Source organism: Diadema setosum, chromosome 20 (genome assembly GCF_964275005.1).
Source record: "Diadema setosum chromosome 20, eeDiaSeto1, whole genome shotgun sequence".
Lineage (NCBI taxonomy): Eukaryota > Metazoa > Echinodermata > Echinoidea > Diadematoida > Diadematidae > Diadema > Diadema setosum.
In genome coordinates, this window is record NC_092704.1 from 22,100,317 (window position 1) to 22,126,580 (window position 26,264).

General features: G+C 38.7%; 1 protein-coding gene across 1 annotated transcript in view; it reads right to left on the reverse strand.

Moving 5' to 3' along the window:
* LOC140244098 (adenylate cyclase type 5-like) overlaps nt 1–26,264 on the reverse strand; it is a 170,306-nt gene that overhangs the window by 91,294 nt on the left and 52,748 nt on the right. Inside the window, exon 3 of the mRNA XM_072323745.1 lies at nt 20,143–20,264. Coding sequence (XP_072179846.1) covers nt 20,143–20,264 — 122 coding nt within the window. The remainder of the gene's footprint in view (nt 1–20,142; nt 20,265–26,264) is intronic.

Below are 26,264 nucleotides of genomic sequence, written 5' to 3' on the forward strand. Positions count from 1 at the left end.
GGAAATGCCGTGATGTGCTAGAGCAATAATGCTTTTACGTCAGCACAGCGTCACTGCGCGAAAACAACATCTCGCGAAAATGGAGAATACATGTATCTGTACATGAAAATAACAGCTTATACAGTACTGAAAGCATTACTAGTCAAGCTTGCATCTCGTATCCTGGCCTATCCTATTAAAAGCACATCAGGTAATGATAGCCCAATGTGCGGAAACCTTGCAAATTGTCATATTAGAACAGGATTATAGGCAGACCAGTTTTCCTAAAGATTTGTATTGCATGTGCACATTAACAATAAACAATTTTCCCTGACAACGAGAAGGCTTGCCCTAGGCTTACCTGAGGCTTGCTAAACTTAGCAACAGCCAATACATCCTAAGTGCATTCCAAGTATCAGAATACATGGAGTATGCACAGGTGGATGGAATTGCTTTTTACTAGGTCGCTGAAGGAAGAAAAAGAACTCATAAATTTGGATATTTGTAAATTGGCCTATTTAGCGTGGCATGAATATCTAGGACAGCATGAAACTGAATTCACAAGTGGATTTCAAGAGAAGTGAGACAAGACTAACTGATTGCTAGCCTGGCTTCAAGGCTAAGTTCTGTTTCTTCACCTTCACGAGAAAGGCCATATGGTGACACAGAAGAGATTAACCCGTTGAGGATTGACTAATTTTGCTACAACATGCATTTCCCATAGACACCTGCCCGAGTATACTCGGGACTCGTCCTCAACAGGTTAAGAAGATTATCATAGGTAAATGGTACTTATTGATGAGTAATTTCAAGACTTTTGCACAGAGAAAGCACCATCAGACTTGCCTACCACCTAATACATACAGAACAGTGAGAGGTTACAGGGACAAAATGGAAGGTATCATGGACCTGTTGATTTCAGCCATTCAATTCATCCTTGACTGATAATTTCATATTAGTGGAAAACTATTACCTGAATTAAGTGGGCAGCAGCCACAAATATTGACAGCCAAATGCCACTCCACATTGGGACTAATTCATGTGATCTGCTTCACATTGATTTGATGGCTGAGACAATTTATGTATGCATGATTCACCTTCCATATAATCTGCCGCTCACTTTCTAATGTGGAAGTTTTTCTTTTATATAAACAATCAATTATGGCAGTATGAGCCTTTATTTCTCTTTCTCTCAGAATTTTTTTTTTTTTTTTGTGCTTTAAAGGGTGTGTACAGTTCTGGTTGAGGTGAGGATTTAGCTTTTAGCGTTTCGCGAGATATTCAGAAACCACTCTATGAGATGTCAAAGAGCATGCAATTCTAAGGGGTATCAAAAGTTTATTTGATGAAAATCGGTTTTGAAATGGCTGAGATATCCAAAAACAAGGTGAAACAAAGAGATCCTAATAAAAGTGTGGCCTGTCGTCTTTTATCATTATCACTTTTTTTTTTTGATATCTCAGCCATTTGAAAACCAATTTTCATCAAATAAACGTTGACTCCTTCTTAAAATTGCATGCTCTTTCATATTTCATAAGAGGTTTCTCATTATCTCACTTAGGAATGTTCAAAACATGACTTCCCACCTCAACCAGTACTGTACAGTCCCTTTAACCACAAGGTAAACATTTATACCACACTCCTTTATAATCTCAATTAGAGTGCATGCATACACTTAAAGGAGCACTGCTATAAAAGTTTGGTGTAACTCATTAACCTAGATGAGAAATAGTAGGGAACCTAAAAACAGTGCACATTGCCTTATGGGCTTGAAATTTGGTTGCTACAAAGCACAGTCTCTAAAGTCTCTAAATGTTTGAGATTGATCCCTTTAAGACTGAAAATTTGTCGTTTTATTTCCACCTGAATACTTCAGGTTTTTGTTTTCTTTTGTTTTTTTGTTTTATTTCCATTTTTTTTTTACTCACACCTGTTTGGATGGATACGTCAGTAAAAACACGACACACACGCCGGAATGAAAATGAAATTAGTCCAAATTGATTTTCCCATCCACTCCACAAAAGGTTCAGGGCAGCCGTGCCATTAACTCTCCATTACGGCAATGATTGCCACTCATCGTGGCAGGCAGGGGAGGTTTTAATTATTACCGTCATCAGGTGAGAATAGCGCCGGCGCCCTTCATGGAAACTCTCTCTCTGCCGCATATATTCTGCTTTTTTCTCGATGCCTGTATCGCCAAACAAGATCTGTTTGATTGAATTTGCCATTCTGTCAACACTGATTTTTTTTCTCTCTCTCTTTCTCTCCTTTAGTTCTATCTTTCCCACCTGGGCAATTTTTTATTTTTTATCTATTATTTATTATTCATTGATCCCCCCCCCCCCCCCCGGGAACCACAATGACTTATATTGCCATTCGTTAATTCCACAAGTTGAGTGTGTACGATACACGCATGACACCACAATTATGATTGATGACGTACAGTACCTATTCACTGAGCAGAATGCTTCATAGCCTGAACACATTGCCACTTACTGGATTACTATAAAAAAAAAAATTACAAGCAAAGACAAAACAAAACATGTGCAACATGACATATTTTGCCTGTAGTCAACTAATATCTGCATATTGTTGGTGATACACACATTTTGCTGTCGATGGTAAAAATGAACGATAAATCTTACATGTATGTGATGAACTTCTCATCGATTGTTGAAAACTTCTAGTGAAGCAGTGTACGTTTGGAGGGATGCAACTGACCTCAGTTGTGATCTACTCCAGGATCTCTAGCCCTGGTTTTAACAGACCTTACCCTGACAATGTCAGGACAACATCCGGAGGACAAAATTCCTCACCTTGGGCAATAAAACTACAGTCCTGAGAGAGCAAGGGGTATCGTTATAGCAGACACACACCGAAAACCTTCTCTGGGTAGGTTTCCACGAAGGGGGTGTGTCTTCTGATGCAACTATCCTACCTATCGGCTAGCCCCTCCTATTGTTCCAGATTGGGGACATCTAGGTACATGTACACACGTAGGCGAATGTGTTAGTCAACAAAACGTGGTTACAACCGCTGATCTCAACTACATAGAGATCAGTGGTTACAATCCATGCACGTGATTGACGCACGGCATGTCAATTTTTCCCTGTCTGCATTGTCGCGCATGCGTGTTGAGTGTATCAAAGCAATGTTACCACAGTTGCATTCTTCTAAAACGGTTGTTGGGGTAACGTTGTGGTAATTACCCTTGCTGGCTAGGGTAGAATTTGCCAAAAGTTACCACAACGTCCGAGCACCATTTTGCGGGGATCGTTTTGATCTACGCAGGGGTAAAAAAAAAGATTACCCGTACGCTACCCAATGTTGTCATGGTTAACTCTACTTTGAAAGGCTGTGTTAAAATATCCAGGCTTCATTGTTACAGTACAAGTTGCAACATGGACTTGTAGACTAGCAGAAGTTAGATTCCAGGTAAAAGGAGGAATGCAAGCACAATGTAGGTATAGATAAAAATTGTGATTTTGTGGAATTTCTGTGTGTGAGACTGTGGGGCTCCCCTCTAGTACGCAAACTGACCATTTAGTAGTGGATGAAAGAATCATCAATGCATCAACATGTCATTGCAAAATGCATACATCTCTGGGCAGATTTTTATTTGCATGCAACACATTGAACTCCACTAGGGTCATTTGATATCCATGGAAATGGGTCAATTGTCCGTCAAGATCAGTTGGAAAAGCACAAAACACATGACAGTTACAAAAACTAACAAAAACAAAACACACATTTAAAACACACCTTTACTTAGAATCTCTTGTCTCGTTCATATTCAGGCCATAACAACCTCAGACTTTGCTGCAGGCTTGTTTCTTAGTCAAGTATGATTCTATCTCTTGAGAAAAAAAAAAGTACACTTTTCTTAAATATCACGAAACGTCTCAATTTCATTTTAATCATTCACTCTTAACAGGTGCATGGGTCCAGGTTACTCCATTTTACACCACTTTGAGTTCAACAGATGTTTGTTATGACCTAAAAAGAGAAGGCAAACCTCTGAGAAGTAATGCAGTCGCTCTCATCAAATTTCCTCGAGACACGATTCACCATCATTGTCGCACGGAGGCATATCATTCCTTCTAACAGCAAACCGCATGAAAACAGGGCACCCAGTATAATCATGCCTGGTCAAATTTCATACACAGTCTACAATGTATATAATTTTGTATACCTTTCCCAGTATTTCACCCCCTGCAAGGCATTTGATGGGTGTCTGATGAGCACTGGCCCAATTTGAGGTCATAAATTATTCATAAGTGTGGCTACTATATAGAAGCAATATCTGAAAATTTTCTTTGAATGCTAAAGTAGGGAAAACTGTTCCATGTTGAAAGATGACTACCACTGTGAGAATGAAGGTACACTAAACCATAAATTGAGAGTTTTATTATAATTAACCCACTGAAGAATAGTCCTGACTATCCTCAGGCAGGTGTCTACGGGAAATACATGTTGTACATGTAGCAAAATCAGCCTGTCCTCAATGGGCTAAACATAGTTTCAACATTTTGTGGAATCTCAAATTTTACATGTTTGCATACAAAATTCTATCAGCCACAACCACCATCTTTGAGTTAAGTCTGATGAGATAATATGTTTGTTTGGTTGTGTTTGTTGAATACTATTCTATTAATACTTAAAAGAGGAGAGTAGTTTCCTACAGCACAATCCAGTTGTTCTTGCTGTAGGCTCAAACAAGTCAGACCTCAGTGGAAAATGTTGTCTTGTTATAAAGTTGATGACCAAAATACCATTATTGCACAGGACACTGGGTTGTGTGCTGCTATGTACAAGCGTTCTGACACACGACTCTGGAGATGATGTTTACGTGAGACAAAGATATCAAAGATTGACCTTTTCCCACAGCTTGAGCAAGTGATAAAGAATAAAAGAAGAAAGTACAGGGCCCTGTTTTATCAAAAGATAGAATCAATTTTAAATTTCCTCGACACACAGCATACCATATACTTATGATAGAAATCAACTTTATATTCAATTTTAACTCTTCATAAAACAGGGCCCAGTTATGATTAGGATTATGAAAATAAAATAACAGTCACAGGAGAGAGAAGTGAGGATGGGAAGGATAGCAGAAAACAGAGATGCAATGATATGGGACACGCTTTGCAGCAAGTTAAAAATAAAAGGACATCACAAAATACTGTTTAGCCTCCAGGAGAATAAAAAAGGAGGAAAATGTGGGATGAAGGAGGTGACAAATTGAGACCAAGATGGCAATAGATACCCCAACTGGCTGGCCATTCCTTAAGGGTCACTGGTCCGCAAATAGAAAGTTTGCTGCTTGAACTTTCTTTCTATTTTTTTATTCTTTCTTTTTTACATTTGCAGAGCGCCAGAGGCTATGTGGCACTTCAGCAAAGGGGCAAGACAGGGGCATGTTATCGGCCAGCGGAAATGTCTGGGTTGAAATTTCAGAAAGCGGATGTTTGACTGACATCACGGTGCATGCTGGAAAGCAGAAGGTCAACTCAACATACTGAGCATGTCTCCTAGCTAAAGAATTCTTTGTAAAAGTGCAAACATTTGCACTACTTACTTTTTTTTTTCTGCTTGGCAAATTCAGCAGGACTTTGTCTGTTTATAATTTTGAGGATAAGAATACTTAAATTATATTATCATATATGTCTAACTTGACTCCAGACACATTGGAGTGTCATAATTTTTGCTGCAGTTCAGAGGAACACCAAATTTGCTAAAAAATATCCACACTGAAAAAAAAAAAATACGTGTGTTTCAGTATTCACATTATTGTGTTTGGGATTATTGCAGAATTAATACAATAATTTGCAAAAGAGCTTAATAATTCGCATCATGTCGAGTCTTACTAGTGCTGGCCAATTGAATATTAAAGTCTTCTGCATTGATTACATGAAAGGAAGATAAAGGCCTATTCACACAGCAATCAACACACACTGTAGCCCCATTTGTATCTGTTAGTGTCACAATTCAAATCTGGATGCCAAAAAAACCCCCCAAAAAACCAACAAAACAAAACATTTTTTTAATGTGTGTGGACCTGATAATTGCAGAGATTCATATCACAGTCCAAGCACCTCTAAAAGAGTGATGTTTCTGAAATAATGATATTTTTTTTCATGAATAGTTGCGATTATTTACCATGTTAAGTGTGTATGAAGGTCTGAGAAACCGTTCAAAGTTTTCACATCCCATGATGCAAGGTGTGCAGGACAGTCAGGTCAAAGTCAGGTCAAATCTCCTAGACCCATGCAAGTATAGATTGGCCTCACTGGCACCAGAGCGATTTGGATTACAAGTTTTTGTGAGCTGGTGTGATTTCAGTCACAATCTCTTTTTTTAATTTTTTATAGTGTCTGTATGTGTGAACAAAAGAGAGCAAAATAGCATGATTTTAATTGAGATTCGCATCACACTTTTTAAATGTGTGTGAATGGGTCTTGAATGGCTCCTATGGTATGATGGCCATGGTTCACTGGCTATCTTTGGAAACAAGTCTAGATTTCAACATTGAGACCCTCATGCCAGAATTGATTGCTTTATTGCAAGGGGGATAGGAATCACTAGTGGAAGACACGCTATGGTTGCCATGGCAACGGGATGAGGCAAGCAAGGTAAAGCGAGATGACTAGTACAGCAGAAGCAATATCGCCACGCTACTTCTCGAGTGGGTGCTTTGACCGACTGCCCATCAGTTTTCTTCCCAGGGCCAGTTTGAGAGAGACGGAAGGAGAGACAGACAGACAGACAGACAGACAGACAGACAGACAAGACAGGCAAAAAGAGAAACAGACAGACAGACAGACAGACAGACAGAGAAAACAGAGAATGAGAGAAAAAGAGAGAGGGAGAGAGATACACTGACTTGCTGCGGAGCTAGGAGCCACTTGTGTAGGGATCCATGACGGATGCTGGTATCATCTCCTTAGGGTAACCATATTCCTACGCTCGAGCCCAATTTGATTTTACGACAATACCAAAATGAGGGTGGGGGGGGGGGGGTAAGAGACTGGTTGCTAGTGGATGCAGCAAGGGGTTATGAGGTTTGAACCTGATTTGAGCTTGAGGTACATGCAGATGATGAAATCTATGAAGCACTTCAGCATATCTCAGATACATGTACAACAACTTAGATCAGCGCATCAAATGTGGTAACCTTGGGGGTCTATCTTATGCAAAGTCCACTGAATTTTAGAACCTTGTGTTAAAGGGTTTAACTTGCTGATGCGGAGGAAGTTGCATCTGGACATTAGGTTTATGTGCTTCGAATTCTGCATGTAATGATGCAGTGCTTCTCTATGACTTAAGCATTATGCTACATGTATAGTAGACTACCCACAATAGGGCATTTGTTGGGTTTTCACTGTCAGACAATTTTCAAGTTCATCAAAGGATATTGCAGCCTTCTGTACATATGCAAAACTATACAACCATTTTCCTAGGACACATGTTGATAGTTTTTTTTTTAACTCTATTTACAGCCAAATGCCTCAGGCACTTCCTTGAAATAGAAAAGAATAGTCAACAAATGCTAACTTTTGGGATCTGTTCATCAGGCAGGTTGCTTGTTAATATCTGAAGAAAGATATCATGCTGACACTACCTGATATTTACACTTGAGTTGTAAAAGAGATACTGAGAATATTGTGTGTTATAAATTTTGTTTCACCCTCCCGGGAGTTATAATTTCAATATACTACCGACTTTGTACACAAACACACAGTTACCGTGATGAAAGAGTTAAAGGACAAGTCCACCTTCATATACATAAGGATTGAGAGAATGCAGCAACATTAGTAGAACACGTCAGTGAAAGTTTGAGGAAAATTGGACAATCCGTTCAAAAGTTACGAATATTTTAAGTATCTGTGCAGTCACTGCTGGAAGAGAAGACTACTACAGTGTATGATGTCACATGCGTACAACTATATATGGAAAATAAAAAGAGAATTTCATGAAACTTTACTTTTTGAATAAAGTGCACATTTCTTCGACTTGCTACTGACGTATGTTAAGGGCAATGTTATTCCCCCTGCCTTCTGAAAGAGAGAAGTCGAGTGTTCTTTTGTTATGCCAGAAAAATGGAAATAAGTTGAATTTTCTTTATTCTTTCTTTATATCGTTGTACTCATGTGACATCACAAGCGACAGTAGTCTTTTCATCCAGCCGTGACTGAGCAGAAACTTCAAAAATTCATAACTTTTTAACGGATTGTCCGATGTTGCTCAAACTCTCACTGATGTGTTCTACTAATATTGCTGCATTCACTCAACCCACATGTCTATGAAGGTGAACTTGTCCTTTAATATCCCCTCCCCCCCCCCCCAACACACACACCTTGGGGATTACAGGAGTGGGGAAATTCACTGTCAACCATTGTATCTCTGGTAAGTAGTGAAGCTCTACATCACCAGACATGAAACCAGGGCTTCATCTATTCCTGTGCAGAAAGGTCAGGGTCTGGCCACGAAGAAGCCTGGCCTTGCCTCCAAACTCCAGAAATTTAAACCACCCCTCACCTCCACCTCTTCCTCTTCTATCTCTTCCTCTTCCTCCTCTCCCCCCTCCTCCACATCCTCCTCCTCCTCTTCCTCCTCCTCTTTCTCTTCTTCCCCCTCCCCTTCCTCCTCCTCCTCTTCAGACTAGCACCCTTCATCACACCAGACAAGAATTATCATTTGTCACATTTTCATATTCTGCCGGATGGCTGACAAAGATCTCAGGGAGAAATGCATCTGCCCTCTCCGAAGCTGGTATTAAAAGTTGCGTGCTCTGGCCAGTCCATCACAGGATGGATTCCTCAAGTGGTTAGCTGTGGCGTTATCTACTGCCATGGTGTGATTTACAAGATGGAGGCTTGCCTTGTTTTCTTCTTGGCCGTCATAATGACAGATGATGACAGTTGGATTAGACCAGGCGTCCACTAGGGCGCGGACAAGACGCGGACAAGCCCCGGAATGCAAATTTGGTATTCCGCACTCCTTCGGGAACCTGTCCGCACGTTCCTGAACGTGTCCGCTCACTGTCCTAAACATGTCCGGGTGTTTCCGCACCTTCGGGAGAGAGAAAAATTTCCGCGTCCAAATTTTGATCGAGACCAAAATTTGGACGCGGAAATGAACTTACTGACACCTTCGGCGACTTGTCCTGACGATGTCCTGAGGATGTCCCGCTTGTCCGGAACCCTTCCGCTCCTTCCGCACACGCTCCGGAAAGAATCCCGCGGTGTGGGGAAGCTTCGCGAATGAAAGCGGAAGACACCAGGAATGTTTTAGGACAGCGCGGAGCCGATGCGGATCTATATATGCAAGTGTCCGGAACCGATGCGGAAATTTTGTGATCCAGACACGAAAGTGTCGACACTTTCCGCGAGCGTCATGCCAATGAAACGCAAAATGAGCAAGAAGGGAGGCGAAGCCCCCATGCAAATATCCCCATCACAGGCACACCTTTCGTCTAGCTATGAAGAACAGGTAAATCTAAGGAATTTCCGGTCCCAGAAGGCAAAGAAGAAGGTAGTAGAGACTGTGCCAAAAGCAACCAGAAAGAAGTGAAATCAGCCCCCTAACTTCCTAGTAAGTTTGTTTTAATTTGATCTTTTCAGAAATTATTTTTCATCTGAGTGACTTTCCTGGTTCCTATTACTTACTATACTACATTTTCCTTTATGTTGTTTTCGTATTTTATTTGCAAACAAACTAGGTTGTTCCATGTGACAGCCCAGCTGAAAAATAACAAAAGTAGGTGGAAGTACACTCAGTAAAAAAGCGTAGAATTTTTGGCTAAATGTTAATGTATTATATAAACATGAACAAGTTGTTATTCATACGTAAATGCTTTCTAATGATACAACATATTAGAACAAAAGACAAATTCATCACACTAAAAAGCATGAATTCAATTGCAAAGAAATACCTGTGGTCTCATGACAATGTAATATTTTTGAAGCCCAAAATAACAATGAAAGCTAAAGATGATGGAGGAAAATGAAGAATTTTCTGGCTTCAAAATTCAAGTGAAATGAGAGAAAAAGCAATAGATCATGAACTCGAAAAAGTGATAAAGTTCTGTCTTTCTTTTGCTTTGTTTTTTTGCTGAGTGTATATGTGACCCGCTACAACAAAATGATCCTAAAGTCGGACGAGGTCGATTATTTGAAAATTGCATGACATAATTTCCTAATCTTTCTGCTTTAAATTGATATATAACACGTCTCATAAAAATAATCGGCTGCGGAGATATCGATGTTTAAAAGAGAGCATGTCAAGACGTCTGGGAAATCACTGTTTCGAGAAAAGCGCCCTAAAAGTTCTCCTTGCGACGCAATCACAATCAAGAGACACGCACGTCAGTATTCACCTCCGGACAATAGAAGTTAAGCCCTAGCAACCCCCGAAATGCTCATTCAAACACAGCGTCGGCGGTCTCCTCACCGACCAATCAGCGACCAGGATGTCAGGAGAAGCGGCTAGGCATAGCGCAACCCGCCCGCACGCACCAGTCGACTGGGTAGTGTGCGAGCTTCACGCTTCGGTTAGCGGCAAGCAGCAAACTGACCAATGAGATCACTCTGGTCGTTGTTAGGGGCGGAGCCTATGTGTGGCGCTCAATCCAAATGTTCGAACCAGTTTCTGCTTCGTTGAAATGCCAAAAAAACATGGCCCAGAAAAACGCTATTTTTTGGTCTTTCCTTTCATCATTTTGCTTCAAAATTTCGACAGATGATAGAAGACATGTCAGACTCTAATAATATGTCAAATTCAGAAAATCATAAGTTTTGACCAATTTTGATGCTGTAACTTCAAACTCGATTTTCACGGCTTCGACCGTGCGCGACTTTAGGACCATTTTGTTGTAGCGGGTCACATATATTTAAGTACACATTAAGCATCACAAATCATTTCAGAAACATTCTTTACCTGAATGATTTTCGTAGTTGTTATTACCTAATATTTTTTTCTTCTCTTTTTGTTTTAGTTTCAAATAAACTCGATTGTCCAATTTGACAGCTCAGCTGAACCCCCCCAAAAAAAGTGAATTAAAGTAGGTTACAAATATTTCCCCATTTTTACACTTCATTGACAATAGGCTAGTAAGCTCTAAGCTTGGAAATGTTCAAAAGTGATCAAAATAAGAGAGGGTTAGAGATGCACAAGGGTAAAAATCAGAGAAAGAAAAATTTAATGATTAGGATCAATTTGGCAAGTATCAGACAAAACATGTAGATACTTCACGATGGATAAAGCACATGTCTAAAAAAAAAGGGAATAAACAATATATACACCCTGTATATATATATATTATATATAAATAAACATATATATATACATTTATATATATATATATATATAGTAACATAAGTAACAGTTAGTACTATAAGTAACAAAACTGCAACAAAGATCATGCTGTATTCACTAACGGTTTATTTCTTGTGAAGAAATAAATCGTTGGTGAATACAGCATGAACTTTGTTGCAGTTTTGTTACTTATCTTTTTATCTTGCCCACACGTGGACTACCTTATCAACATGACTATATATACATATTTACATTTGCATTTTTATGTATATTATATATATATAATATATATATATGCATGGTTCAAAAAGTTTACGAATATCATCCATGGCAGAGAAAAAATTGTTCTCCCAGATGAGACAAATAAAAAAAAAAAAAAATGAGTCGTCAGCCGACATGCAAACAATCCTATTCTTCGACTTTTGGTGGTCACATTTATCAAATAATATTGACCAATCATATTAATATAATATCAGCCGCTACTGCTGAAGCACAACAATGAGCATCAGTGAGCAGTCAAATGAGGAAAAGTCAAAGTCAGCGCCAAATTTATACCTTTCCATTTTCCTGGTATTGTCCGCAGTTTGTCCGCATGCCTAACTTTTGTTGTCCGGAAGGCATCCTGATTGTCCGCGTTCATTCCTGGTGTAATCCTAAATGTTTCCGCGCTGCCCGGCTACGATTAGCATATTCCGAGGTATTTCGCGCTCTTCCGGAGTGATTCCTAGGAATGTCCGCAGTCAGTCCGCGGACAGTCCGCGGACAGTCCGCGGACAGTCCTAGGAATGTCCCAGGACAAGCCGATTCACAAAGTTATTCCGCGTCTGTTGCGGACAGGATGCCGAAATAACAAAATTTGCTTCCGCAACCCTTCCGGGGCTTGTCCGCGCCCAAGTGGACGTCCGCCCTTAAGGGGGAAGTGTGAAAGACAAGAGGAATGAATAGAACGAGAAAGGACTTGAAAAAGGAGGTGGAGACATAACCACAAAGAGAGGAAAAGAGAACAAGGGAATATATATGTGACCGTGCACCTCAAAACGAACATAAAGTCGCACACACTGATTTTGCGTGAGGACTGAAAATAAGTGAAATGGGTCAACCTAGCCGAACTTGACTTTTTCATATTTTCTGAAAGAGCGGGTCTTCTTTTACATTATGCTAAAATTTGGTATCATAAAACAGGCAGGAAAGTGTGTTTTTTTTAGCAGTTTATCTGGAACATTTTTTTTGTAGAATAGTGTGATTAGGTGTGTCTTTAGAATCCCTTTCTCATTTCTGAAAAACCTTGTCCACACTCTTCACTTTCAACTCTAATAACTTTCGAAAGGATAGTGTTACTGCTTTGAAAGTTGGCATTGATTATGGACAGAATGTGTTAATGAGGCATGCTTAATTTCAGTTTAATCTGATAATCCCTTCATTGTTGTTACTCTGGTGGTTTACTTCCTGTTTTTTGTCCCATTCATCGCACAGCCAGCACGGTTTGGTAAAGATTAAAGCGCTTGAATAGACACTGTACTTCAGAGCCTCTTTTCTCAGTTCACACTTTTCCTGAGTTTGTGCTTTCTTTCCAATATTTAGATAAGTTAGGAGAGTCCATTTAATTTGAGTTATACAGTTGAACCTCCCTTATCCGGCCTCCCTTTATCCGGATCTCTCTATTATACGGACGCAATCTCGCCATGATTTTTTTTATTTATTTTTTTAATAATTACGGTCGGAAAGAGGGATTCCCAACTCCTTGACTTGAGAACTCCTACACAAACACACATGAATTACATATACTTGATACATTTCTTAATGACACATTTCTTTATAATTATTTAGGTAAATCACCCCAAGAATTTATAAAAGAAGCGGTTAATGATTTCATTCTTGCAAACACGAACCTCTATTTTGGGGTCTGTTACTGAGTGTAACAAGGAAAAGGTTGCAGTATACACATTACTACATGTGGTACTACAATGGGCTACATCAGTACACGTGTATAGTATGTATATGTACATGTATAAAGCATTGAGTCTCCCGTATCCGGCCAAATCCCTTTTCCGGATGAGCCCCGGTCCCGACTTGTCCGGATACGAGAGGTTCAGCTGTACATCATTGTAAAGCTTAAAGTCTGCTCTTTTAGAATATGGTCTTAACTAAAAATTCATGTCTGGCGACTTTTTGTTTGTTTTGAGGTGCAGGTTCACATATATATATAGAGAGAAAGAGGGAGGGGACTCACAGAAAAACAGCATATGACTGAATATTGGCTTCATTATCAATCTTTAAAAATGAAGGGATGAATAAATAAATGAATTAAAGACTTGAATGAAAGAAATAGAATGACTGTGCAAAAAACAGAGGATGCCGACAAGGACAGGAAGCCCTCGGTCAACAGATTATCATTTGATTTCCTCACTAATATTTCTTGATCAAATGGAATGTGGCATGCACTGTGATGCATCCTGTTACTATTCTTATTTTCTGTCAGCTTGCTTTACTGGTAAAACCCCAATTTTATTCCATGAGAAAAAAAAGGAAAAGATTCTAAATCATGGGATTTGATCTCTTCCAAAAGGGAGAAACAATACCTGAACAGGGGCAGATCCAGGAATTCTGTAAAGTAGAGACACCTTTGCAAAATCAAAGGGGAGCACGCACCCCCTTTTTTTTTCTTTATTTCTTTTGCTTTAACAAAAAAGAAAGAGGGGCGCATGCCCGGTGTGCCCCCCCCCCCCCCCCTGGATCTGCCACTGCCTGAAGACATTCACCATGCCTTTGTTATCCCTCTTCATCACTTTGGCAAAAATCATACATTTTTTTTGCTGTTGTTTGACAAAAAAAGATACACCAATCAGCTTCTGCCTTTGAATGCCGCTGATTATCGACAGAATCAAGCTCTGCTCTCTGTAAAGTACTTCGAAGACAGACCGCGTAAAAGTACAAAATGTAACATGTTCTGTGTTCAGATGCTGCGTGTCATCTACATTATATACTACATTCGGGGAAAAACCCTACAAATGTCAGAATTACAGAGAAGACCTTCTATCTTTCTATTTCTGTCTCCTCTTGAGACGATAAATGCTTTACACGTTCCAGAATGATGCCAAGTGAAAATACGTCACTAATTGTATCTCACATTGTTACAGAAATTGAAACACAACAAAACTGTAAATGGAGTTACTAACTCTCCCCATAGTCATCATGGACAATGAAGCCGAAAAGATTCTTAGAATCCCAATAATTATCTTCTACTGAATTAGAAACAAAACAACCTCCTACTTTCAAGAAAATTCTCGAGAAAAGGAAATAGTTATGGCTTTGGAGGACATAAGCATTCTCAAAAATGTTTGATTTTACTATTGATAGCAGTTCTTTTTGAAATGGAGGACACTTTCAAGATATGTTTAAGTAAGCTATAAATATTTGTGACATCACAGCTCTTGAGAGTGAATGAGGCTTGCAAAATATGTTTGAATATGTTTTATATATTTATCCATCTATTTAACTATCTTTCTATCTATCTATCTATCTCTCTCTCTCTATCTATCTATCTATCTACCTATCTAACTCTTCAAAGCTATCTACTGTAAAAGTGGATATTCTTGTGCGAGTAATTTTTCGTACTCAGCCGGGTAAGATGAATTCCACATGTTTTTAATTCCACTGAATCAGGACATTCATTACTAGAACAAATGGCAAGCAAAAATATTGGTATGTTTTTATTTTTGTGCTAGTTTCTAGTTGTGCAAAATGCATGAAAATTTCCATTTTTACAGTATCTATCTATCTATCTATCTATCTATCTATCTATCTATCTACCTATCTATCTATTTATCAAGACATATCTATAATTCTGCATATTTTCAGCCTCTTCACACGAGATAATTATTTGGTGAGTGAACAAAAACCTCATCATTAGAACAAACAGGGAAGCACAGCCTCTAAAACCTCTTCATAGTCAGATAAAAGTGGATGAGTACCGGTTGAATTTGTGATTATTTTTCAGATTCCAAATATGTATCAGTCATGCACTTTAAAGTCTCCCCTCTATCACACGTTATCTCGAGTACATGTTATTAAGGCAAAAGTAAGAAGTAATTCCAATATTTGCGACATCCTGGGGCACACAAGCTTTTGCTCATGGCGGTCCCACCTTATGGAATGATATACCTTTAGTTTTGAAATATTGCCCTTCATCAGACTGCTTCAAAAGTGGTTTAAAAACCCCACTTGTTTAATGTCTCTTTTTGATTTTCTATGATTTTGTTTTAATTTGTTCTTTCTATACTCCTTATAACCTTCTCTTTTCTGCACCTACAGCACGCCACAGAGTGGATTTGGCTGATACTTTAAATCATCTCACTTACTTTTATCATTATTATCCTCCTCCTCCTCCTCCTCCTCCTCCTCATCATCATCATCACCATCATCACCATCATCACCATCATCACCATCATCACCATCATCACCATCATCATCATCATCATCATTTCATGACTGTCAAGATGTTGATTTGTGTCACTATGGAGTTCATGAAACCAAGAGAGGATAGACTATTTCCTCCCAGGCAGATGCTTTTCCTGGTCACTTGACTACCTTGTCCAACCTTCATTTATATAATTTATATATTTTTTCTTTGTCAAAACCTCAATGCACAACCAAGGCAGAAAGACAAAGAGACATCCGCTATTAACCATCACATTTACGCAGATTGCGTGTGACAATAGCCTTGGCAGGTCTTCATTTATTCATTTATCTTATTTTATTCATATTTTTTCTTTTGGGGGGGGGGGGGAGGGTGCCAGGATTCAATGCATATTCAATCAAGGTGGAAAATGCCTTTTATCTTCCCCTGCCAGTATTACAATTAAGTAGGATCTAGAGTAGTCACTTCAGTCCTAATTGAGTCTGAACTTATTGAGAATTTGATACACAAATATTGGACCGTATGACATGCAGGGTTACCAACTGTGGGAGACAAATATATATATATATATATATATATATATATATATATATATATATCTATAATGGATGTACATTAAAATATTCTGAAAGCAAAACAAAACAGAAAAACAACAAATTTTGGTTTTGAAAAAAATTCAAAAAGGGACATACAAGCACTCAACATAAAATTTTATCAAGATTACATTTCATCTATTTTATTCATCAAGAGAATTATTGAAAATATCCTGGTAATTAACATGCAGGACAGAAAAAGTACACTGTAGCTCAAGCTATTGTGTGCCTGAAAACTCCCCAAACAAACAAGAAAGATGGTAAAGAGGTACAAAGCTCCTGGATAAAGTTTGCATGTCTGGATATTTCAATACCAGGAGAAATGAAAGCTCTAATAATTGTTAAAAAGATGCAACACTTGGCTACTTGGAAAAGTGGTACTGTAAATGTGGACATGTTTTCACGGTGTGGAAATTTTCATGTATTGCGAGACCAGAAACTAGCACGAAAATAAAAGCGTGCAACTATTTTTGCTTGACAATTGTTCCACTGATTAATGTCTTGATTCCGCAGATAGATAACATGCAAAATTTGTCTTAGCCTGCTAAGCGCAAAAAATCACTTGCGCGAAAATATCCCCTTTCAATACATCACTTAATTTTTTATTTGATAAGAATGAGTTAAGTTGATGGGGAAATTAATGCATGTGTTTTCATCCACACTGGATACAATCAACCTTCGAGACACCTTTGTGGGTTTTACGATATTGAGCCACATTTATAATTTGATCAGTATTAGAAGCACTTGCTAAATACGATCAGTAACATTGCACCACATCAAACAATAGCCACATAAACAAACATTTATCTGAGAGGGCACCGGAGCTCAGTGTGCAAAGTCTGCATAGCAATCATATCAATTAAAGTGGTTAGTGGTGAAATTCAAAAGGCTTTTCGGTCAGGTTCGTCCACAAGTTCTGACAGCTACTGCTGGAGTACTTCATAAAGCCGGGCGAGTCTGCAAGTTCCTATTGGAGCTGATGAAAAGCTGTCCACTCTTATTGCAATGTCAATAAGCAGCAGGTTGATAATGGGGTCTGAAGGAGCGGGGATCAACATCGCTCATAGATTTCCTGGCAATACCAGCTACCGGCCGACAGCCAGAGACTGGGTTCTGACACTCCGTGGGTGTCACGCGGTTAATTCCTTTAAAATGACCGGTCATTCTGCAATGAAGACAACTCTGCCCCGTAACTTCTCCCCCCCCCCCTTCTCTTTCTCTGAGTGTGCATTTTGCTTGTCCAAATGCTGCAAGTATCAATCAATATTAGAAATGCATTTTCTCCCAAGATGCTTTGCCCATTTCAGTCATGTGAAAGGCATCGGTGTGTGACATTGCTGTCTGGGATAATGAGTTTCATGTTATGTCTTTCTTGCTCTAAGAAACAGCTCTGAGAGCAGTGGCAGCTGCCTATAAAGAGTGTGTACTCCCATTTGTTGCTCCCCCAACTGCAGTTCAACTCACAAAATATCCCTCATTAGCTTTATTACACTCATCAACCATGACAGTGTTAAAGGGTGTGTACAGTTCTGGTCGAGGTGAGGATTTAGCTTTTAACGTTTTGTGAGATATTCAGAAAACACTCTATGAAATGTCAAAGAGCATGCAATTCTAAGGGGTATCAAAAGTTTATTCGATGAAAATCGGTTTTGAAATGGCTGAGATATCCAAAAACAAGGTGAAACAAAGAGATCATAATAAAAGGTGTGGCCTGTAGTTTTTTATTGTTATCACTTTTTTGGATATCTCAGCCATTTGAAGACTAATTTTCATCAAATAAACGTTGAATCCTTCTTAAAATTACATGCTCTTTCATATTTTATACGAGGTTTTGTATTATCTCATTTAGGAATGTTCAATACATGAATCCCCACCTCAGCCAGTACTGTACAGTCCCTTTAAAGGGCAGATATAGTTTTGGTTGAGATGCAGATTCTGATTTTTAACTTTTTGTGAGATAATTAGAAACCACTTTGAACATGAAACATAAAAGAGCATATACAATTCTAACATGAATTAAAAGTAATTTGATGAAAATTGGTTTTGATATATCCAATAACAAAGAGTTCCTATTAAAAGGTGGGTCCCACCATTTCTTAGGACCACTTTGTTTTATTTTGTTTTTGGATATCTCAGCCATTTCAAAACCAATTTTCATCAAATGAACTTTTAATTCCTCTTAGAATAGTATGCTCTTTTATCAAATATAAGTGGTAATTTCTAATCATCCCACTAAAAGTTCAAACCTGAATTCCCATCTCAACCAAAACTATAACATCAATCTAATATATTTTGCGCTTTCTCTTCATGTCACTATCATGACTTTCTGACAAACTGTACACTTTCAGAAAATGCAATGTCATTCTCATTATTTCTTCATTCATATTCAAAATTGTAAGAACTGTTTAAAGATTGCATATAGGTTACAGATAAAAGTTTTAGTGTTTTTTTTCTTTTTTTTTAGTATTACTATTGGAAAAATGAAGTGAAGAAGAATTTTTTTTTTGTAAGCCCATCTACCGTCTAGCAGTGTTATCAACCTTTTCGTCAAGAACAATGTGGGTATAAGTTCTGATTCTAAATGTTGGAGAAAGGCAATGACAATTTAAACCTGACAGAGTAATTAGCACATGGGACTACACTGTGTTTTATCGCGGGCCAAGACTCCACATTAAAGGAAACCAAAACTCAAAGAGAAATGTGGATTGAGTGAATGCAGCAACATTTAATAGTAGAACACATCAGTGAAAGTTTGAGGAAAATCGGACAATTGATGCAAAAGTTATGAATTGTTAAAGTTTTGGTATTGGAACTGCTGGATGAGGAGACTACTAGAGGTTATGACGTCATGTGTGGACAACAATATAAAGAAAATATAAAGTGAATTCCATAAAAATTTGTTTTTCATGAAAATTACATATTCTATCAACTTAATACTGATATAATGTTAAGGGTAGTAATTATTCCCCCTGCTTTCTGAAAGTGGTTTAATACTCAAGTGCTCTTTCATTATGCTAGAAAAGTGAAAGCAAGTTGAATTTTCTTTATATTTTCTTTATAATTGTTGTCCACATATGATGCCATAAACTCAAGTAGTCTCCTCATCCAGCGGTTCCAACACCAAAACTCTCAAAATTCATAACTTTTGCATTGATGGTCCGATTTTCCTCAAACTTTCACTGATGGTGTGTTCTACTAATGTTGCTGCTTTCACTCAATCCACATTTTTCTTTGGGTTTTGGTTTCCTTTAAAGTGTATCACATGAAGGAGCCGACATCTGGGATGAATTGAAAGATGAAATTCCAGCTCTGCGCTTCTGGTACAAAATGATTCGGTAAGGTACTGCAGCGAGCAGCCGGGCGGGAAACAAGACCCACAGCTAACACAGAAGGGCGAATCTTTCATGCCACACGCTCTAGAATTACCTTTCAAAGGTCACTTTAAACAGTTGCACGCACACTCCACATTTCCATTAAACTTTGAATGAAGATGGCATTAGGTTACAGACAATGTTACCCCGCATTTACAAAAGAAGAAAAAAAAAAAAGAAGCTCCAATGCCATCTACCATGGTCACACTGTATACTCTCCATCAAGTTCCCAATATTTGATGTCAAACTTTTGTTTGATAATACAATGAAAAAGGTAATTTGCATAATCTTCTCAATTCAACACAATCTTTGGCCCAATGCCTTCAAAACAGTTTTTTTTTTGTCAAATGAATGAATGAATATAAAAGCTTTGACAAAATACATTGAGAATACAGAACAACTCCACCACAAAAATGACAAGTGGGACACAAAAATAGAGTACAGTTAAATTACGGTGTCACTTTACCTCACATTCTGGTGCCGCTGGATGTAGATCTTGTGAAACTGAATGTCCTCTCTCTTATTGGCAATGTCTGCTTTCATCTCCATGGCAACGTGCCTCGGCAACACCGACAATAGGAGACGCTCCTGAAAAGAGGTAAAGAGCGAGTGAGATGTCATTGAAAGGCAGACCGGTGCACTGCCACGTCTCTGTGGGGCAGGATATGGATTGTTCCACACACTGGAATGCATATGTGTGACACCATGTCAATCAAATCCCCTTTCTGAAGACGGCATTGAAAGTCGCAATTCCGACTGTAATGGAATGATATCCGTGCTGTGATTAATGCGCTTAGGAGGAGACAGACATATCTAAATATGGATCAGTGTCGACAGGCAAACATACCGAAGATATACAGAGATTGAGCTACAGGTCCAATTCTAGGAACAAGTGTCTCTGAACTCATACTTTTGTGTTGTATCCCCTCTTCTATGTTAGCTTGAAGGTGCTTCTGAAAGTCTTTCACGAAGACGTCTGCAAGTTCTAAACATAGATTCAGCAGAGCTGCATGGTGGATGAACTTTGAAACACAATTAAAGGACAAGTTCACCTTCATTAACGTAAGGATTGAGAGAATGTAGCGATATTAGTAGAATACATCATTGAAAGTTTGAGGAAAATCGGACAATCCGTTCAAAAGTTATGAATTTTTGAAGTTTTTGTGCAGTCACCACTGGATGAGAAGACTACTGCAGTGTATGATGTCACATGCATACAACAATATAAGGAAAATATAAAGAGAATTTCACAAAATTTCATCTTTTGAAAAAAGTACACATTCCCTTGACTCGTTGCTGACATATGTTATGGGTAATATTATTCCCATTGCCTTTAGAAAGAGGCAAGTCAAGTGTTCTTTTATTATTCGAAAAAAGTGAAAATATGTTGAATTTTCTTAACATAATTTTCTTTATACTGTTGTACTCATATGACATCACGAGCCTTAGTAGTCTCCTCATCCAGCGGTTCCAACACAAAAGTTTAAAAATTTCATAACTTTTGCATCGATTGTCCAATTTTCCTCAAACTTTCACTGATGTGTTCTACTAATATTGCTGCATTCTCTCAATCCTTATGTTAATGAAGGTGAACTTGTCCTTTAAGGTCGAATATTCCTGGAGATCTATTCCATTACCATGGCAATGACTTGTTTATCGTTGTACAACCAGTCAGGTCTTTGATGTTAAATGCCATCAAAAAAATGTACTTACTTTAATCTACATGCTCCATTTTATTTGAATACAGTATGCCAAATTTCTGTACGAACTATAAATCTGTTCAAGTAAAATGGCACTTTATGTTCAAGGTAACTTTTACGAAAAGAATGGCACTGGTTTCATGACATTTGGCAACAAAGAAAACAGAGTCTTCATGAAATGTTTAGAATTCACACATTTTCATGAATAACAGCAAAATCTGTTCACAGATTGGATAAGGTGATTGGTGTCACTGCCTCATAATACTCCTTTGATTGGTTTGTAAAAAAAAAATACTGAATTCATATTTGTGGTACTCAAATAATTTATCAAGCAGTGAATACAGCATCCTTCCCCTTTTTCAGTCTTCATGAAACTGCTGACAAATATTGTTTGGAAATTATTTTCTTCAAGTAGTTCCTGCCAAGGGGTAATACGTCCTGCATTCATGTATAGGGTGTAAATCCTTTCCAAGTATTCCCCCAAGGAGATGGATTGGGGTGGGGGGGGGGGGGGGGAGGGGTGGGGGGAGTGGTGGGAGGAGGGGAGAGTGACTCTTAAGATCTATTGAAACATTTCCAATGTCTGAAAACCACACTATTGTAACACAATAACAACTCTAGGCTTTCGATGACAACTTTCAAATTGCTTAAGGGAAAAAAAAACAAACAAACACCAAACCCTTGACGAAGTATTGTTCGCAGGCAACCTAAACCTCAATCGAGAGAGGAGAAAATGTGTGAAAAAGCGATGGAACAACCACTACTGAAAAGTGATCATGTCTGAATTTTTATTTCATTTCATTTTCATAAACCTGATATGTTCACATCAGTCTCCTCTACATGCTGGTCTTTCTTCCTCTACTCCTTCCCAGCCTTCCGTTTAATCAAATTTTAATTCATTTCGGATTCTCTGCTCTTTTTATATCCTAATGGTGGCCAGTCACGCTTGTCCATACCGCAAATGCTAACCCGTCAGTGACATTCAGGTTGTTATAAAACTTGTGTCTGATTAACAGGCCAATGTTTGCCGAAGTGTAGAATGTCATGGGGGCGTGTATGAAACAAGCTCAAGTTGTCATGGTTACCACGAGGAGGAATATCTATATATATACTTGGTATCCTTGAGCATGCATGTCGATTGATTGAACAAGCAAAACCTACATGGCATTCTATGGTAAGATATGTGAGTGGGGGTATGAATACGTTTATAGGAAAAGAAAGTGACCTAATCGATAAACGTAGTGTGGGAGAACTGTTCATATTACGGTCTGGAAGTCAGCGAATCTCACATTTACGAGATGGCCAGATTGTTTCATAAATGCGTGCTGAGCCACCTTTCTTTCTTTGATTAACAAAAACTGCTCCATATGACATGCTGTCAATGCGATGATTACGATATCACATCTTTATGAAGATGCAAACTACACTATTAAGGGTGGTAATTCAAAATTCAAAGTTTGTGTGAAATACACCTGCGACACTTGTGTGTGAATCCTGTCGTGAAATACAATTATTGTACCACCCGCTGTGCACTGGTGTACTGTATACCCCATATATTTAGCGAGTCTAAATTTTCACAAATCGGGACTTCCCAACGATTACGCGAGTGGTTAAATTCGCAATCGTGGAGTCCTATACAGAACAGAGAAATGTACATGCGTAAGTCATATTCACATCAGGATCAGAGTCAATATTTTCGCATGTCTTTAATTTCATGAATAGCACTTGACTCACGAAATTCGCGAAAATAAAAACCTTGCGAAATATTCGGCATGTACAGTACCATGGTATCTACTGCCATGGTAATTTCAACGTGAATGCACCCATTGATTACATTATCTTACATTATCGTACTTTGAAAAGAGATGGACGCTCATCTCGTACAACATGATTCGCTTAAAGGTATGACTGTACCTTTAAGAGAGGAGTCGTTGTGCAAGAGATGCATGTACGAGGAGACAGGACACAAGGAAACAATTACAATTACAACCAAGGTAGAACTTGGTAACATACCATCTCATTTCCCCTACAGAATTCAATTACACGAGTAAAGCACAAAATTGCTTCGCCACTCTAATCCACCACTGCAATTCCCTCATAAACTGCAATCTAAATGCACTTTCAGACAAAGCAAAAAAAAAAAAAAAAAAAAAAGCTAAAGCAAATCAAAAAGAACAAGACCGGGTACAGATATATGGCACTTTCGGCTGGAATTGGCCGCGGAGTTAGAAAAATTAGAAGTGGATGGGAATCATTAATTTGCAATCAGCAGAATGGGGGGAGGGGGAGGAGCAAAGAAGGAGTGGGGACAGGAAGGCGGGAAAGAAAAGCGGGGACAGACTTGATGGAAGATGGCGTATCTAGACGGATTCAATTAGGTCCACCAGGTATTGCATCGCCTACTGGGAAGTACATGGAACCTTCTATAAACATCTGGACAAGACAAGGTCTATCCGCCCTTGATGGAAGTGCCTCATACAGCCCTCCGATAAAGTTGCCTTCAAGACGGTCCCTTCACTCCCTTCATCGGACAGCATTCAGAGCAGAAGAGCAGCTTTTACATTCAGATTGGTGTACGCCAAGCTAGCACTGATCTCACATCACAGCAAGTCTAAAAGAAAATGAGGCTAATGAACACACTCCTACATATTTACAAGCAATGCAAACATTCTAATGTCTAGATTTATGCTGAAGTGAAGATTATGCAAGAGGGTGGTTTGAGAGAAAGCTGTAGAACCTTCGCAGCATCAGGCAGATGCTGAAAAAGTTATGACCTTGTGGCAGTCCACATGTCACGAAAAACAGTATGCTTTGGGCATTTCGAAAGCAATCAAAGAATTGAACCTCTTCCAATGGACAGTAATTACAAAGACCTATATGAAATGGGCCCCTGGTCTCAGAGCTATCACATCTATAAATCATGCCTCCTTTTTTTTTTCCAGTCAATATATCTTCAGAAATATAACACATTATTCCCTCAAACAATTGCAAAGAACATAGAAGCTCACTTATTAAAGTTTGTTTCCTCTTTCTGAACGTATGGCGAGGTTGAGAATTTCTGATTGCTGAAAACTGGAAAGATAAACTGACGTGATTTCATCTTGGGAGGAATATACGGCACTCTGTATCTCGAAGGAAAGCTAACAAGTTTGATGACGGTGGTGTGGATATTTTCTTTTCTCTCTCTCTCATTCAAGTCATATCCTCTCATGTGGCATTATCAAAAGAATTTATGATAGGAGAAAAATATTATGCTGCAGACTTTCTCTCTCTCAAGAGACCACGGCTCTGATTGAGTGGGTGGATATCACTGTCGATGGGCGAATGTAATTTCCATGATTGGGCAAAGTTTGACTCCATCAAACACGGGGATCAGGCGTCATTAGAGCCTCTTCACATTGTAAAAGTTATTGGCATTACACCGAAGTGTAATAAAGCGCCGCAGGCCTACAGACTGAGGGGAAATTTCTCTATTCGGCAGGTGCAGCGCATTAAAAAGAAACAACTTCACGGTAACCCTTCAGTATGTCCAATAGAAGGATGGCACAAATTGATAATGTAGTTACTGAAATAAGGAAGAAAGAAAAAAACGCATTCAGAATAATATAAATACTGATCAATTCAATACATGTGAAGTCTAGGATAATTTATGCAAGCACACACACATAAACATAACGGATTACCTTCGAGTACTGGTATTTAATTGCAGTTTGAATGGTTATTTTCTAAAAAAACCAAACCCCTACCCATTACAATTTCACTATTTTACTACCTATACACAACCACTCAAAAACAACAACAACAACAACAACAAAACAACAACTATCCCTTTCTCTCTCTCACACACATTCCTTATTTTATCACACTTCCCACATTTTCCCCTTCTCTTTATCTCTTTTAATGTCTTCACACACTCTCTCTCTGTCTTTCTACCTGAACCCTCCTCCCCTCCCCCCCCCCCTCGTCCTCATTTCTCTTTCAACATCCATGCATGTTGCTGGGTGCGTCCATGACATTTTATCCCCGTCAGCTGGCTCACTGGAAGCTGGGGCTTCCGATTGTGATGTGATTAGTTTTTAATCTCTGGGCCCAATATTGGTTTTATGTCCGGCATGTGTACCACACGTCCACAAGTTTGTCTAACTGGGACGACGCTTGGCTTCAAAGACAGCTAGTCTGACATACAAGGACATGGGATTATTGTTTCTCTCCGTATGTATACTTCTCTGGTATCGGTACAACTGATGATTTTTTTTTTCTTCTGGTGTCCGTTTGTGTGTACAGAGAGATAAACTTGGTGGGATTCATTGTCTGATAGAAGTGATGGGTGATCATGGTTGCTTTTTTCTGCAAAGTTTACATAGGAAGCTCTGGTTTATGTTGGACTTGTTGGAGTAACGTGTCTCCTTCCTCATTTGTGTCTACAAGTAAGTTGAGAGCCATTTTGCTCATCATTTATATACTACATATATAATCTTTCCAATACACACATGTACAGATAGATACACATATTTCATATCTTCTTTTTGGTTTGATGTAATTACACTGGATGATACGACCTACAGGAAAGTTGAACCAATCTGGTCTTTTCTTGGCATTAATATTTGCTTGCACTTGTACAAAACGTGTAGCTGACCACCTGAACATCTACTTGTCCATCAATCTACCTATCTACCTATCTATCTGCCTATATATCTACCAGTCTACTTATCTATCTGTTTACCAGTACTTACATATATCTACCTATCTATCTACATTTCTACTTGCATGCCTATCTATCCATCTATGTTGCACCTATTATGTATCTGTCTAACTACATTGTACCAATCTATCTATCTGTCTATCTATAATTCTCCCTATCTTCCTCCCGGTCTATCTATCTATCTAT